This window comes from Castor canadensis, chromosome 10 (assembly GCF_047511655.1).
Source record: "Castor canadensis chromosome 10, mCasCan1.hap1v2, whole genome shotgun sequence".
Taxonomy (NCBI): Eukaryota; Metazoa; Chordata; class Mammalia; order Rodentia; family Castoridae; genus Castor; species Castor canadensis.
The window spans coordinates 12,256,814-12,274,914 of record NC_133395.1 but is presented as its reverse complement, the minus strand read 5'-3'; the positions used below and the strand labels follow the sequence as shown (position 1 = coordinate 12,274,914).

The window sequence follows — 18,101 nt, the reverse complement described above, 5'->3', positions numbered from 1 at the left end:
ACATCCTTGATCAAAATCAATTAATTCATTGTTTTCATTCCTTCCACTTAATTGTGCTCCTGATATGTCTTGTTTTCTGCATATAGTGGTGATTCCTCTTCCCTTTTCTTTCTACCTTTTCTTTTTCAGTCCTTCCTTCCTTCTTGTCTTTCTTTCTTTTGCATGACTGGAAAAAACAAATAGGAATATGCATAGCAAAAATGTGGGCCCCCTGTATATGGCAACTATTTTTTTGTGTCAAAAATACATAATTATTACATTTTAGAGGACCACATTCTAGAACCTCAACAATATTATACACTGAGATTTACATTTCTGCTCACTCTAAATTGTAAACCAGTAAAAAACTATACTAATGAGGTAGAGCTATTACCATTACACAAATAAGGAGGTTGTGTAAAAGACCTAAGTGGTCTGAAGAAATGCTCAGCATCAAAATAAGCAATAAGCAGCTCACAACACAATAAGCAGCTCACAACACAATGACTAGTTTATTTACAACTGTGATAAGTGCAATGGAAAAAGGTAGAAGATGCTTAACTACTCTGAAATCAAATAAGCTCTGAGGAAGACAGAAGTATAGCTAAAAGAGTAAGAATGAAATAATAAGTTAGTGTAAGTTGCAGGGTTGAGAGACAGCATGTGCAAAGATCCTGAAGCACAGAAAAGTCTGCAAAGATCTCAGTGCAAAGGTCCAGGGGGGAACAGCACACAATGAGTACTGTGGTATAAGAAGAATGCAGCTCATATGGGGTCTTGTTGGCTGTACTAGCTATATTAAGGATTGTATGTTTCAACCTGAGCTACATGGAACGCTGTTAACTAGCTTTAAGTAGACAAAGCATATGGCCACACGTGTGTATGGATAAGATACAGGGCACACACACACACACACAACCACCATGCAAGTGTGGGCAGGTGGTGGCTAAAATAATGAAGTGAATGACATCACCTAGAAGGAAGATTCTAGATGGTGGCCAAGGTCAGAGTCCTCAGTAACCCAGGTGCTACTGGCAATTACTGCTAACCTTCCTTCTCACACCAGGCCCATGGTGCAAACCAGAGAGGACAATGACAAGGGGTCACACATCTTTTTTCCAGATTCTGGGTACTTACAAGATGAACTGTTAACAGCAATTCACCAATAGCTGACTTGTGATGCGCCTTTTAAAACTATCTTGAGCTAAGAGTAATACTAATATTACATAGCTACTTAACTCTTCACACATTCATTTCATATTCAACCTGGACTATGCCTTCTAGCTCCTTGTATTACCATACAGTCCAATAATAATTTCAAAATCAAAGAATTTCTGACCTGGAGGAGGAGATAATTTAATCCTTCATCTTCCTTTGCCTTGTTTACATGTTGCTATAGTAATGACTTGGAATTAAATTGCTCTGTCACTGGTATAGCAAACAGCATAGCTTTCCACAAAAAAAAAGAAAGAAAGAAAGAAAAGGTTCACATATGCAAAGCCCAATCTGCACTAATTTCTCAGTCATCTCAATGGAGGGAAAACAAGAAAAGGATGCATGCTCCCCTTACTCAATCACTGCACAAGAAAAAACAAAAAGTCCCCTGGATGTATGGTCAGTGTATACCACAGACCAGCATGGGGCACTTATTCTAGAACATACTGCCTCATAGAGGTGCCTGCCTGTGCCACTCAAGGGTCCATACAGCAAAGGAACTTCAGGAAATGTAGAGAGATCGCCTAGCATTAGGCCCTTTGTAGATCGTTTCACAACCTACACTTGTTACTAGGCATGAATTCCCACCCCTAGGTCCAAATATTACCATCTGAAGACGCAGGGTGTAAAAGAACTCACTAATTTGGCTCAAAAATTTCTAAATGAAGCCTTCTAGTCCTACTGAGACCCTCACCTCAGAGGAGCTTTTCCTTAAAATCTCTGTAAAGACGACCTCTTTCAAGGGCTCCGATAACATGTCTGGAGTTGACCACTAAATTCCTACTGACCACACCTGAAATCAAAGCAGATCAGTAATGATGTGAAATAACATCTGTCTTTAAAACCATCCACTTGTCAGACATCCTTCCATCATTTTCTGAAGACTTTTCTCCCTGACTGTGCGCATTAGACTATTTTCCAGGGATCTGCCATGTACAGCCTTCACCCATTTCTTCATGGGACTCTTTTCTCATCTCTGTACATGACTGAGTCACAGCTCATCAGGACAAGACATCCAAGTCCTGGGTGGTCAAAAATAACTCCAGTTGCCTCCTGATTTTGTGCATATTTGTTGTATAATAGAAAACATTTCCATGCTTTCATGGGAGAAGCAGGCTGCTTTCAAATCTCAGTTAGGGAGAGGTCTGCCCTGCCTAAGTGTGGTATTGGTCCAGCTCCACCTTTTACCAGCACCACAAATCCCTGCTGACCCCAAGACCTAAGGCAGAAGCCATTCAGCCTTTTTTTTTTTTTTTTTGCTTAAAAGTTTCCTTCTTTTTTTTTTTTTTATTCATATGTGCATACAATGTTTGGGTGCCGTTCAGCTTTTCCAAGATGTGCTGCAAACCCTGAAAACATCACCAGGGTGGTGGTAAAAGTGACACTATAGTACACAACCAAACATTCTCTCTGCTTTCCTTCTGTACTTGGTGGACCTCTATGAGTGAGTCACTGATGAGAACAGCTGATATGGGACTTTGGAAGCCTTTAGGGTAAGGATGTAGGAACCTGGTAGGTATCATAAGAGAAAAACCAAACAGGATGCAACAAGGCCTGGACACCACACACCTCTATATACATATCTCATCTCACAAAATTAAATGGAAGCCCCCTGAAGGTAGGAGTCACGTCACTCTTCATTGGTTCAGACTGTGCTTAACCTCTGGGTACCAACTAAGGCTCATCATTTATCTAGGCAGAAGACCAACAGAAAACGCCTGTCACCAATTACATGATGAGCACTTGAAAGCCCTCTTTAACCTCAAATGCACTTACAACATTCCTGGCCATGGTTTCCATCTGAATCATGCTAGCAGAGACATAAGACATGCTGCCAAAACTCTTAAAAATTTACCACCCAAAAGACTTGGTAAAATCCATTAAGACCTATGGTAACAGAAACAATGGTCATAGTCAGTACCTCCTCCTTCTAGATCAATCTCCTAACTCCCCCACCCAAACAAGTTCTCCCATCTATCTCCAACTGCTTAAACTCGAGGCATCCAAATTCTTCTTGATCGTTCAGCTTGCTGTCCACTATCATTCTCCATATGGTATAGACTATCCATTAAGGTAGACAATCCATTGTCATCTAGATTGGCCTATAGATCTGAGCAACTGATTCATCTTAATGATGCTTCACTTTGGGCTGTTATCAAAATTAGTAACAATCCCAAACACACAGTGAGTAGGTAGTAGAGTAACGTGACCATCATGTCCCTGGGGTAGAAGAAAGGGAAACAAGTTTAGAATCATAATTTTGCTATGTAAATCACCTAACCACAGATACAAGGGTAAACAGAAAGTCAAAGGTATGTATGAACTCCATGATAAAAAGACGAAACCCAAACTCAAAGAGCAGGCTAATGAACTTCAGGCATGCATATTTTGGAAATGAAAACCCAGTGTGGCCATTCCCTGAGTTGGTTCAACAGTCTGTCTAACTAGCCTTGTTCTTCACATGCTTAAAGGGTAGATGTGCGGCCCAGAACATGGGTCATGGGAGCAGCTCATGAATATGAATGCGCGCGCACACACACACACACACACACACACACACAGAGAGAAAATGATCAAAGAGAGGATATCAAAACAACTATTTACAGGGGAAAAATAATTTTAAGTTGATTTTTTTAAATGCATTTCCTAGTAGAAGTAACTATTAAATAACGAATTCTGTTTGCTTCAAGATCATCTGGCCTTCACTGAATTCTTGAATTGCCTGTTTTGAGCCAGATCCTACATGTCTGGGGTGCAGGACAGACAACACAACAGCCTTAAAACTTGTCCTGGGGGTTCTTTTCTAATGTTTATTTTTTAACAGAAAGACGATGATTAGAATTTATAAAAATGAGTAAGGTTTCACATTTTGGTTGTACTGGAGGTTCTTTTTTACAATTAAGACCACTCCTGCATACTTTGCCTTTGGACGGTATCCAGAATTTTTCAGATAAACATGTATCTGTACAAAGTATCAGAGTTTCCACTTGTTTTACAACACTGGTCACAAGAGAGTCTGATTTGGACAGCAGCCTATATCCTCTGTAATACACACCCCAGATGAAGAGAGGACTGGATACTAAGAGTGAAAACGAAAGTGAACGAAAACTCAGCATGCCTCTCTCAAACCAAAGGTCCCAGACCATCAACACACCCCTGTTTGTTATTTGGCAAAGAACTGATGAAATCCCACTCAAGACAAAAGAACCCAAAACAAGACAATGCCCATTTTAGGGGAGTGGCTAAAACACTTTTGGCCCTGCCTGCTTTCACACCCAATCCCCAAATCAGATCTATAAATGCAGGACAGTCCAGTGTATCCAAGCTCTCTGGAAGAGAACATTTAGTTATAAACAGTGGTACTGGGGTTTGAACTCAAGGCTTTGTACTTGCTATGCCGGTGCTCTACCACTTGAGTGCCTCTACAGCACTTTTTGCTCTGGTTATTTTGGAAATAGGGTCTTACCTTTTGCCCAACCTGGCCTGGACTACTATGCAACTAGTTACAGTTCCTAGCATCATTGCTGGGGTGACAAGCGTACACCACCCCATATCCAGATTTTTCCACTGAGATGGGGTCTCACATCAGATGGGGGCTGATCTCAGCCTCCTTTATAGCTTAGGATGACAGACAACTCCACCATGCCCAGCTATAGTTTGAAATGGCATCTATCTCATGAACTTTGGCCCAAGCTGGCCCTGAACCACAAGACTCCTGATCTCAGTCTCCCAAGAAGCTAGGATTACAGGTATGAGCCACTAATGGCCAGCTTGAATAGATCTTTTAATAGCCCTTCTCTGGATTTTCTCTTGCTGCTGTTATGTCCTTCAGAAGATGGCATACTCAGTTCTGAACACAGAACCCAGAATACCAGCAAGTTGTGGCTTTGACTTAAAAGGTCTCAGGACATTAGGTCCAGCAATGCCATCTGCAGGTACGTCTGGGTCACAAGAACAGCAGTCCACCTCACCAACGTAAGATGCCAGATTCCCAGACTCATCTTCCTGGGACTGTGGTAGAATAGTGGCTTGCAGGTGTAAGACACAGCAAGGAAGGTCAATCACTAAAAATCCCATGCCTTCCCCAACTAAACTTCTGGAATTTGCTCCAGAAAACCCAACACAGAAAACCATCACCTACTTGGAAAAAAAGAAAAATGAGATACAGGCATCATTCTGTCCTTTAATCAAAATAAAACCCTAAAGTCATACAAGGAGAATTTCTGGCACACAGACTCCATTCATTCTGCAGTTTGGAACTGAATGACAAACTGCTCCAAAGCCTCCCAGAACCATCTCCAGTGCCACCCTTAGTTAACAAACTCCCTTCTAAAATGCAAATCCCTTTGGCAGATATCAGTCTGTTCGCTATTTATACCACAGTGTGACTTTTAAAATCAGATAAGAACCTAACATCTAGCTGAGATCATTCACACATACAAACTGTTAAGTTCTGACAGTGAAAAGAGAGGAGTGGGAAAGAGCACCCAGGGTGGGTGGTGGCCACCCAGAGGATGAAGCACATAAAGGGGTTTCTGAATGCCAGGGTACAGCAGGAGAGTACAAAGGAGGAGGTAAGTGGGCCTCCAAAGTTCCTTTTCCCAAATGTCTTCTTACCCTGTTGGATGTTGGCAGTGCCCTCCCTGCAAGGAAGGGCTTTCCGATGTTCAAACTCCAGGATTCTCTTCTTCACTCCCACCTTACTGCTACAGAACTCACTTAAGTGTTACTGGCACATTACCACATGTACTGCCTTTCATTTACTGGCTAGGATGAAAACAAAGTGGATTTCAAAAGTTTTGTTCTAGGTGAGAGGCTTTAGGTAAAGGAAAAGCTGGAAATGCTACATTCCCTGCATGCAGGGCTCCCGATTCCTGCTGGTATTCTAAATGAAGAGTGTGTTCTATCCTCTTTCCAGCATGGCAGTGAGAACAGATTAGAAGCCTCAGCCCATACAAGCCTTTCATGGCTTTCCCTTTCAATTCTCTTGTGTGTTAGGAAGAGAAAGCAGGATGCCCTTTCCAGGAGAAAGATCAGAAGGTGCCATGGCACCAAGGGCCTTTGGAGATGTCAACTAAGGAGCCCTTGGATTGACCAGAGCTGATTCTCACAGTCTAAACAAGACGACGACCAGCCAATGGTTGAGGAAGGAGAACCTGGGCCTTTCTGACATTAAGCAAGACACCGCATCTCAGCATCAGAGGGAGTGAGACCTGGGAGCCTCAGATGTGTGCCAGGAGGCAGGGGCAGGCTGCGGAGAAGCTACAGAACCCTCCTTGCAGATGCTCTTCCCAAGGTCCTGTTCCTCACTTGGTATCCATCATTTTCTATAGTTTTCTTAGGGCAGGACTCCAACTTGGAAAACTGTCAGGGCCCTACAAAAGGTGGATCTGTCGCTAGCCTACAGGTTCCTCGGGCCTTCAAACTCACCAAGACCAAAAGCAACTCATAAGCTCTCTCTACTAATACTGACCACACTCAAATCTGCCTTTCTTCTGTGCCTACATCTGATGACCTCCTAGGTCAGAGGATTGGGCACTGCCACGCCTTGCTTCTTCATCCACTTCCAGCGTGCCACAGTCAAGTAAATTTTAGTTCCAGAAAGCGTCCTGACCTTCTCTTTGACCCTTTTCTTCAACCCTCAGTGGTAGGGCATAGGCAGATAGTTCAGAGCTTTCACCCTGCCTCCGTGAGCCCAGTCACTCCCTTTCTGATTGTGATCCCATTCTGAGGTGAAAGAAGGGACTAAACTTCCCTGGGTGGCCCTTCAGGCTTTTTAAAACAGGAATCTGACCATGTCTTTCCTTGTTTAAAACTTTCACTGTCAGGGCTGTAATTCTAGCATTGGGAAGGTTGAGACAGGATATTCCTGGGCTATAGAGCCAGATCCTGTCGCAAAAAATAAATTAATTAAAAAAAAACCCTCAGTATATGGCTCTACCAAAATACTGGAACAAAGTCCCAAGAAGACTTACTATGACCTGGTACTTGCTTAGCTCTTCAGCCTCATTGGTCTCCTTTATACGCCCAAAGTTGTCTTCCAGCCTGATAAGGACCCTCCAATATTGTAGAATTACTAGCAGCTTCAAGACCTCAGATCTCCTTCCCTGGCACTCATCTAAAAATGGCCCTCTCCTGTCCCTTTACTCAGCTAAATTCTTCTATCTGAAGTCTCTTACAGGTTCTCCTGGCACCTAGCAAACGTCTATCCCAGCCAAGACCCTACTTGGAGCGCTACAACAACTACTTTGTGACAAGTCCTTGTGGTTTATTCAATCATACCATTCTGTATGGTAAGTATCCAAAGGGTATTTGAGAACTGAAGAAATGACGGGGACATGGAACCAAGGACAAAGTTTGAGGGTTCTCTTCCAATTGCCCTTCAAAAACCAAACACAAAGAAACAAGCATCTGTAAAACTGACCCACTGATAATGTTGTTACGTATTTCATAAACCTAGATGACACAAAGAGAATATCAAACAAGTGTAAAGGTAAAACTAGACTACAGGACTGCCACCATGCTCACATCTAAGAATCCTTTGCAAAGGCAGGACCTCCTCAAGAAGAGAAGAGAAAGCATCAGTCAGCAAGCAGCTCAAATCATCTCTCTGCACAGGTTCACAAGTCACATCTACCTAAGTCTTCTAGGATGTGTTTTTCCTTGGTTGGGAAACAAATGTTGCTTGGAGTGCATCCTCAGGAAAGGTCTTTGATTGCCAATTGACATTTGAAAAATGGTAAAGTACCGCTTTAGCCAATATTCTAGTACTAAACTGACAACACAACTACACAGACTCAGACATACAGCACACATATATGTACACACTCATGCACATACAATCATGTGAACTTTCTCACACACACAACCAAACCTTCACATACATGGATAAAATCTAGGTTAAAGGGGACATTAATTGCCTTTAGAATTTACTCTTCATTTTTATAAAGATATAGATTGACTCTCTGGTAGCACCTTTGATCCTATCTTGCTGAGCTCCTTTTGTTAGAAAAGACCGGATATGCAAAAAAATGGAAAACCAAATCAAGGTTTACTGGAGGATGCAGCTGCCAGAATGGAATTTTTCTTTCATCAAAATGCAGCACAGAATCCATATAAAGACAAGTCTGACCTGCTTCAGGAAAGGATCTTTCTCAAGGAAAGAAATTCGCAAAATACCCTTAACTCTACACTCAAACTTTAACCCTTAGTTCTAATCTCAGACAAGATATGCTTCATAAGACTACGTGATTCAGCTATTGATGCAGTATAGCCTGTTTACTCAATTTTTAAGATGTAGATTTTGACTTTTTTGTTCAAATTTACTTCCATTTTTGTCCTGAATTGCAACTAAACTGGCAGATGGATAAGAACTTTGCTTCTGTAATATCCATGGAGTTGTACTAAAGCCAAGCCTGGTACATAAAAGGATATAAAACATAATAATCACAGTCCAATGAGTAAGGATTAAGACTTGAAAAAAATGAGTACTAGAGGTGAACAGGAAATCAAATTAGGACCTCGACTAAACTTTATAACCAAGCAAATTCAGTCCATCAAATCAGGGCTCAGCAAACTTTCCGTAAGGACCAACCAGCCAGTAAATATTTTAAATCAATGAGTAAATATTATAGGTCTCTGTCATAATGACTCAACTCTGCCACTGTTAAAGCATGCACAGACAATACCTGAATAAACAAGCATGGCTATGTTCCAATAAAACTTTATTTACAAACTAGTGGCAAACCAGATATGCACCATAAGCTATAAATTGCTGACTCCTGAGCAAAAAAGTCAAGTAGTAAATAAACAAAACAAATTCCAAAATAAAATGCTGGTCAATATCTGATCTCAGATAGGCAAGAATTTCTATGTATAAAAGTCACAGAAAAACCTCAGAGGAAAAGATGGGCTATTTGTACATATACATATACATTTGAACTTCTGTTAGTAAAACAGGTACTGCAGAGAAGTTTCAAAGTAACTGACAACATAGAGAAAAGTTTGAAATGACTCTACCGAAGGATTTAGAGTTTAAGAAGCCCTCTCTTGTACCTCTCACTCTGGCAGAAATGATGCTCGCGGTGACATACATAAAGGGAGCACGAAGACTAATGCTGCCGCAAAGGCAATGCAGATCCATCACCAAGCAATACAACAGTATGCTTCCAAGGGCTTCAGAACATCCCTTCCTGCCTCAATACACTCACTCTTATACGTCCAGCCTGTAAGAATACAGAACTACACAAATATTCTGGGGTAAAGATGTCCTCTTAACTTGTAACAACCGAAATGCTTAACAATAGAGAAACATTTGAATAAATTCTAGTACATATGTTATAATGGACATGTTACGCACATATTAAATCGGTTTTAGCAGAACATCCAGGGTATAAGAAAATGCTCATAATAATTTGGGAATGGTGGTACACAGCTGTGGTTCAGCTATGTGAGAAGCCATAGGTAGAAGGATCATAGTCTGAGGCTGGACCAGGACAAAAAAGCAAGACCCTACCTAAAAAATAAATAAAGGAAAACAAAGGGTTGAAGGCATGGCTCAAGTGGTAGAGCTCCTGCCTAGCAAACACAAGGCCCAGAGCAAACTCTAGAACAGCCAAAAAAAAAAAGAAAATGCTCATAATAAAATGGTAAGTGAAAACGGCATCAAAAGCTATGAAATGTTATCTCATTTTTAATATTTGCACATGCAGAGAAAAATACTAGAAAACATAGTACACGCTAAGCAGTACTGATTTCTGGGCCATGGGGCCAGAAACATAAATTACTACTCTATTGTAAAGTAAGACTTGATCAAAGCTGTAATAGCTTTACTTGTATGTTTCTACTCAGTATTTCTGCTGCTCTTTTCCTCTAAATGTCCATGAAATAGCCATTCCAACTCTAAAAGGGCAAAGACCTCCCAGAATTAAACACATTCCAGCCCTACAATGAAACACTTCAGAATTCTCCAAGGATATTTAAGAATGCTAGTGGTCTTACTTCCAGGAACAGAGGCAAAATTGGTGCTAACTTCAGCCCCAGTAAGACTGTGTTACTTGTCTAAATGTACAGCAATCTCAGTCACTGTACTCTGTTTAACAGATAAGCCCCCCATCAGCATCTTAATAAATTGCAAAAATTAAACCTAACTGCTCAGTATCACAAAGGAAGAACACCAACTTTCTTGTCTTGACTTTGAGAATTTCAAATCTTACTAGAGGACAATCTATAATATATACCAAAATTCTTTTTAAAAAGTAAGTAAATATGCTTTAGCTGGACATGGTGGTTCACACCTGTAATCCCAGATACTTGGGAGGGAGAGTAAGGACAACAAGTTAAAACACAAGTTAAAAGACATGGTGGTTCACACCTGTAATCCCAGATACTTGGGAGGGAGAGTAAGGACAACAAGTTAAAAAACAAGTTAAAAAACATATAAAAACCCACTGAAGTGCTGGGGACATAGTTCAAGTGGAGAACACTTGCCTAGCATTCTCAAGGTCCTACGTTTAATCTCCAGTATCAGGAGGAAAAAAATAAAAGGAAATATACTTCAACTTAACCATTCCGGGTCTAGAAATATGCTAAGACAGCAATCTGACAGGTATTTAAAGTGCATGTGCAAAGGTATTTATTATGGCATTTACAATCAGAAAAAAAATGGAATACAGGTGCATAGGTTAAATAAAATATGCTAGATCCACAAAATGAGCTCATTTATTGTAGTGAAGTACTTATCGACATGGAAAGATATTTGTGATGCATTGTGGAGTCTCTTCAAGGCAAAATATAAGACAATATACCATAATGGCATTCTTGTTACACTTATAGATTAGTCAGCTTGAGTTGCCATAAAAAAAAAAAAAATACCACAAGAGTATGTGGTTTAAACAACAGAAAATTACTTTCTCACAGTTCTGAGAATTCGAAGTCTGAGATCAGGGTGCCAGCAAGATCAGGTTCTGGTGAGGGTCCTCTCTGCTCCTCACATAGAGGGATGGAAAGAGAACACAAGCACCACACACACGCAAGAGCACTCTTCCTCTGCTTTTTATCTGGTTGGTTGGTTTTGGGTTTTTTGGTTTTTTTTTTGGTGGTACTCAGGGCTTCACATTTGCTAGGCAAGTACTCTACCACTTGAGCCACTCCACCAGACCTTTTTCGTGATGGGTTTTTTCAAGATAGGGTCTCATGAACAATTTGCTCAGACTGGCTCGGAACTGAAATCCTCCTGAGTAGCTAGGATTACAGGCATGAACCAATAGTGCCTGGCTGTCTTCTTTTTTTTTTGGAGACAGAGTCTCTCCATATAGCACAGGCTGGCCTGGAACACACGATCCTCCTACCTCAGCCTCCCAAATGCTGGAATTATGGGTATGCTATTCTTCCTCTTTTTATAAGGCCACAGTCCAATCAGATTGAGCCCTATTCTTATGACCTATTTAACTTTAATTACCTCCTAAAGATCCTATCTCCAAATACAGTCACCTTGGAGGTTAGAGCTTCAACATATGAATCTGGCAAGGGAAAGGGACGTAATTCAACCCATAGCAACTTCTTACATATTTTTATGAACAGATTTATACATGGCGAAACTCTGAAAGGTTTTGCCTCAACATGTTTAAATTGGTGGTTTATCTCTCTGTAGCAGACATAAGACTGCTTAGCTTCTACAATAAATGTCTTTTGTTTATTTAATAAATATAAAATAAGTGAAACCCACTGACAAATAAGATAGTAGATTTTAACAAAGCCTTGGGGAAAGGGCCTATCCCTTCCTGTGCTAGTTCATGTACGCGACACTCACAAAAAGCAGTAATATCAGAGCAGGGTGGCCGCAGTTACGACACAGGAAATGCATCGAGGAATCAGAGCAGACTGTTCATTGAAAATATCAGCCTAATTTATTGTTGTGATCTCAACAGACAACAAACCCACTGGGCATCATTAGGGAGGATATTAAAAGTAAAGTGGAAAACATAACCTACCCAAAGCCATGGGTCCTGAAGCCAGAGCTGGAACCAAAGAGAGCCGCAGGCTCTAGTGCCTGGCACCAAAGGCAGCCAAACAGGCTCCTACCTTCCTTACTCCTCAAGACAAATGGAACAGAGCAGGAAGACATGAAAGAACACCCTAAATAATCAAAATCCAGCCTTTACTTTCCCAAAACTGCCTCAAGCTGACAGGCATTATAACATTTTTCATTTACCACTTATCACTGATTATACCAGTACATCCTACCCCCATCCCACCCATCCCTACCCTAAACACACACAGAGATACATGCAAGCAAGACTGGGGTCCTTACGGGCCAGAGCACAAATTGCTTTCAACCCTGTTCCCTGCACAGCGCACATATTCAATAAATGGTTGTTAAATTAGTGAACGATAAATCAAAGCATTTTCTTAGCCAATAGGTTTTCTTAATTAGGAAGGATCACTTAGCCTGGGAAGACTATTCTATATGCTAACAAAGGCTGAGGACATGATGAAGACATTTCGCAAATTTGTAAGACTACAGCCATGAAAATCTTCAAAGCTTTAATGTGGTAAGATGAAAAAAAAGAGTTTTAATTAATTTACAATAAGCAAAAATTAGAATTGCACATTTCAACAAGTCATAAAAGAAACTGAAGACAAGGAAGTCTGTTTTCTCCCCTGTGACTTCAAGTAGTTTGCTTTCATTATTGCTCTTTGGTAAGCAGGTGACAGGGCCCTAGCTATTATCAAGGTTATAACTGAACAACTTCTGGTTTAATTATAGTCAACGAAAACAGAACATGCCACAAATAATCCAATAGGTCTTCAATTCCTCCACAGTCACATTTAGTGAGTAGAATATGACACTGCCAGCTCTGAGGAAAACAGGTCAAGTTCTACTTGATCAGGCTAAGCTTATCACAAACCTTCCCTGACAAGGGAAAATGGAATTTATAATGCTTTGTTTCAGCTCAAGTGTCCCATCCTTATGGAATATCCAGGACTGAGTCATCTTACCCTCAGATAACATCTGTGCATCCTACATATCAGCCTCCCCGCACATGGGATGTGAGTATTCCCATCATTTCTGTATGCTTAGAACAAAGAAGAATCAAGATTATTTCCTGAACAAGCTGAACTAATATATTCAATTACTGAGAAAAGAAAAAAAAATCCTTAGGAAAAATCTATACTGAGTCTTACCCCTCAAGTGTGGCAGAATTCTAGTTAAAATTGAAGTGTGATATATTTGAAATTCAATTATTCCACAACTGCCAGATAAGTCCATTTCCTGGTGTGCCACCCACCACAGAGCTGATTCATCTGTTTAAAATAAATGGAATCTTCCAGAAGAAAACTACACAGCCCCCCCAGCCTCACAAAACTAATGTCTATACTCAAGACTAAGTGTTTTGCATATATACATACATACATAATAAGATTAAAAGGTATTTTAATAAGCAGATAAGAAAAAGCATGCTGTGGTAAAATAATGATTCAGGAAAATAACTTTAGTGGCAATATAAAAAATACTTTTGGTATTCTCAACTACTTGGGAAACTGAGGCAGGAATATCACGTGAGCCTAGTGTACAAGCCCAGCCTGGGCAGCACAGCAAGACCCCATCTCAAAAAGAAAATAATTTCAAAAGAGCCTATGTAACTGTTGGAATTGAATCCTATGTGTGGAGCTAAGCTTTCTTTTAATAGTTAATTGAACACTTGTGTATATTCAGTTACAACAACCCACATATAGATAGATAGACAGACAGACAGACAGATAGATAGATAAGATAGAATAGATATTTTAAAGCAGTTGCTCAGGAAAAGTACCAGTCAGAATATGGAGAGAAGAAATTTCTTCCAGAGCTCCCCATAAAGAGAATACTATGAAATGGGAATACTGGCAATCATACAATAGGTTACAATCAGTATTTATGTCCCAGACAATGTCCTAAGATACTCATTCATTTAGGAACCCTATGAAGTAAGTGCTACCATTATATGTATTCAGCAGATAAGGAAACTGGTTAAGTAAATTGGCCAAAGTCAAATAGCTAGTAAGTTGTGAGCTTCAAACAACAAAGGCTGGCTGCAGAGTCCACACTCTTAAGCACTCTACTACAGTATAGTGCTCTGAAAGCAAGTGAACAATGTCCTCAACATCCTCATAGTGAGTTTCACTTTCACGGAATTTTCTTATTATGTGCTTAACACAGGCCAAGAGAAGAACAGAAAGTTTAGTTCAGGGGGAAGAAATTCCACAGAGACCAAAACAACGGAGTCCAGGCACGTGGCTCTCTGATGGGTAGGTAGATGTTTGGAGTGCTGAAGCTCATTAGGCTGCCCTTCATGAATAGCATATTCCTTCCACCAAGGTTGGGTGTGCACTGAGTGGCTATAGCGAGGCTGTGTCCTCTGAGGGCAGCTGAAGCACAGATCTTGTCTGCTGACACTTCAGAGAACGCCACAAGCTGGAGTGACCACTGACATCTCCCAACCAAGGACTTACATCTGCCTGAAGAGTACATCAGACTTTCTTTGCACTGAGGTGGCCCAAGGGAGTGAAAATGGGCAGGGCTCCCTTATGAGTGGGTTTGGGTGGCTCAAACCAAAGGACAACAGGGTTCCCAGATGCCTATGCCATGGAATAGAATACAGAGGTAGTCCAAATAATACCCAAAGACAGTATAATTGAATGTAAATCATAACCATAGCAAGCCATGAAGCATTCAGCTTTGAACCACTCCTTCCCCCAAAGAAAAGGGAACAGTAAGGCATCCTCAGTGACCAGAGCAAGGTGAAGAATGTGGAAGAAAAGAAAAGAATCAACTGGTGGAGAGGAGGAAGCTTGGATTGTTGGGCAGTGCAGGAAACCAATCTGGAAGCCACCGTAAGGACTCTGCATTTGACTCTGAGCTACTAAACGGCCCTGCGACTTTCCTTTTCAAAGACTGTCTCTGCCTGTTGTATGGAGAGGAAGCCATTGGGGGCAAGGATCGAAGCAAATAAACAGTTGGGACCTTTCCTTCCAGCAGCATCTTGGCATAGGCACACACAGCCTGTTGGTGTCAACAAGGGTGATGGGCATCTCAGTCAATGTAGTATACAGGAGCAGTGTGTCAGAAAACCAGGCCCGGGGCTCTGACAAAGCCCCTGGCAGGTTATTATTCTCTTGTGCAATAAAAGGAAAGGAAAACCAGGTGCAGTCTCTTACTCAGGTTAATTAAAGACAAGTCTATGGCCTACAGGAGTACAAGCCTGTAGCATGGGAGGAGTATTGCCATTACAGACCCAAGTAGATTCTAGAGCACCAGAGCACCACAATGAGCCAAGCCTTCTAATCTGAAGCCATTATTCTCCAAAGCATATTCCAAAATATATCAGAGCTTAAAATATTTAGCAGTTAATGTAGCACCACTTAAATTCCATACCAAATATAACACTGACTTCCAAATTGCATCTGATGCCTCAAATATTGCTCTGCTTTCTTCCTCCCAAGTATCTTGAGTGCTAATATCACATAAGCCTCTTGATAAAATGCATCCTCTGTCTGGGCTCCTAAAGTCTGAAACAACCAGATCTGACTGGAGGTGCATATGGTACGCCAACACCCCCCCCCCGTCAGGCTCAGATGGCAGCTTCACAACCAGGAAGGGCTTCTGCCTTTCTGCATGCCTCACCCTACCGAGTAGCTGCCAGCAAGACTCACACAGAGAGACACTCACACATATTTGTCCCCACTCATTTTGACAAAAACTGTAAGAACAGAAGGAAAAAATGACAAGGCATCCTGAGGAGGAGGAGACCAATATGTGCAGTCCTCACAAGCCTGGTATTGATGAGAAGGTCATCAAGAGACACACCCATCTGTGGCCTGACACCTCTTGGAATCTCGTAAAAGGACAAAAACACAGAAGTGTCAGGTCAAACTCAGTTTCCTTTTACTCTCATGAGCCTTCACCAAAAAACATTACAGTTGGTTTTTAAGAAAACAAATATATTAATATTTGTTTCACATCTATCACAGTTTTCTTTCATGCTCCCTTTAAAATTATCCCCCCATATCAAAGGACTGACCACAAGCCATTAGTAAGAAAAATCTAGCCAAGTAAAAGACTAAGATATAAAGAGACTAAATAATTCACTATTGCTGGGAGAGGGTCCACATACAAGACATCCTGAATACACACTTTGCCAAGCATTATTTCTGGGACTATACCAACAGCATGAAAGCTTGTAAAGCTACCTTAGAAAACTAGTCTGCAATAAAGTACCTCACTCCAGCTCTTCTCTCTGTATTTAGCTTTGATTAATACATGGCATTCTCACAGATACAAATAAGCACCTCAAAATTTAAATATAAGGCCGCTAATTATTCATTTATACCTACAGACTACATATAACATACAAGCATATCAAAATATCTAGCATATCTAGCACTATCAAACTACTTGTTAATGAAGAGAGGTAGCATTTACCAGACAGGAGGAGATCAATAGTTCTGAATCTTCTTTCGTCCAGTTGTATGCTGTATATTCAAGGGCATTATTCTCTCCTTGCTGTTTGCACATGTAAGCACAGTTTCTTTCAAAAACGGTGCGGATGCCTTTGAACAGAATCACACTAGTAGTGCAACCCATCCCCAAGGTGTAGCTGTTCGGATTTCTAGCAATCACTACTCTGTTTCCACATCATCTTCCTTGGCTCTTCAGACACAGGATCCCACTGTACCATCTTCATGACAAGCAGTTACCGGCACCGGAACAGAAGGGAAGCTCCGAGCTGTCACACTAGAATCTGCTCCTGCCCAGCAGCCTGACAAAAAATCCAGGCTCCCAGTATAGAATAGGAGAGGTGGGTGGTACAAAAACAAGATGACACACCTCAGATGCACCAAGACCTTGAAAGTATTGCTTTTCTAGCAATTGCTTCACTGTTAATACAAAGAATAAAATGCAGAAGACCTACATGGGGTTATGAGAAAACTGCCGGCTCCTGTGATTTGCTTGGGTTGTTCTGAATCCCAAAACCTGCCCAAAATGAAAAAGACAGTGCCAGACAGCTACACTGCTGCAGATGCTGCTGGAAGGCACAAAGAATGCTCATCAGCTGCAAGAAATCACTCCCAGAATGCTTAGCCTAGCATCTATACTAGCAAACATCTCTTTCCTTGACCTAAATATGCTGTTTGTTTAATTCTGCACCAACAAGGAACAGAGATACAAAGGGAAAAAAGTCTAAAAACGAGTGAAAATGAAGATGACTGCTGCTATGGAAACACATGTAAGCGCACTTCAAACAACCTTTCTGCATGTAGGGTAGCAGCCTGCTGACAGCAATCCACAAGGGAACACAGCACTGCTTTGTGGATCTTGACTTCTGCATACCTCCACTCGCAGCTAGGAAGAGTCACCAAGTTTGCACTGCTTAAAGGGATTCCCCAATCTCTGATACCCACAGATGCAAATGAGAACATGGATGGAGATTTACCATCTAGCTGGACATGTGCCTTTGAAGCAGCACTCCACTATGCCTGGAAAATACGTGTTGAAGTCTCATGGTTACTATTTTTGGTGCATAACTAATTCACTACAGACTAAAGTAAGTGACAATCTATAGTCTCACGTGAATCTTTGGGTAGGACTAATGAGGAAGTTTGTTACTGATATCACACTAAGTTGACTCTTGCCATTTTCCTTCCTAAAAAGTGAAAGGCTAACACATATGTGTGTGTGTCTATACATACATGAACATGTACACACACAGGAAATCTCTCTCACTCATCTCACAACACGCATCAGAAAATAGTTGTCATTCTTTTAAGAGCTGATCTAACATTATTCCTTACCTCACAAGGCAACAGATAGTTTGTTCCCATCTATAGATTTCCAAGTTAGATTGAGTTAGAACCATTGAGTAACT

The 18,101-nt window shown here is 41.0% G+C and overlaps 1 protein-coding gene across 21 annotated transcripts in view; it reads right to left on the bottom strand.

Moving 5' to 3' along the window:
* Nucleotides 1-18,101, bottom strand: part of Dock9 (dedicator of cytokinesis 9) — a 260,000-nt gene that overhangs the window by 176,586 nt on the left and 65,313 nt on the right. For 3 of the 21 annotated variants that reach the window (XM_074043062.1, XM_074043066.1, XM_074043072.1), the window contains exon 1: nt 16,658-17,369. The exons of 8 other annotated variants lie outside the window; for them this stretch is intronic. In XM_074043062.1, coding sequence (XP_073899163.1) covers nt 16,658-16,819 — 162 coding nt within the window. In that variant the 5' untranslated portion in view covers nt 16,820-17,369. Of the gene's footprint in view, nt 1-16,657; nt 17,392-18,101 lie in introns of those variants that run through there. 10 more of the 21 variants (XM_074043076.1, XM_074043079.1, XM_074043089.1 and 7 more) reach the window with 9 other exon arrangements.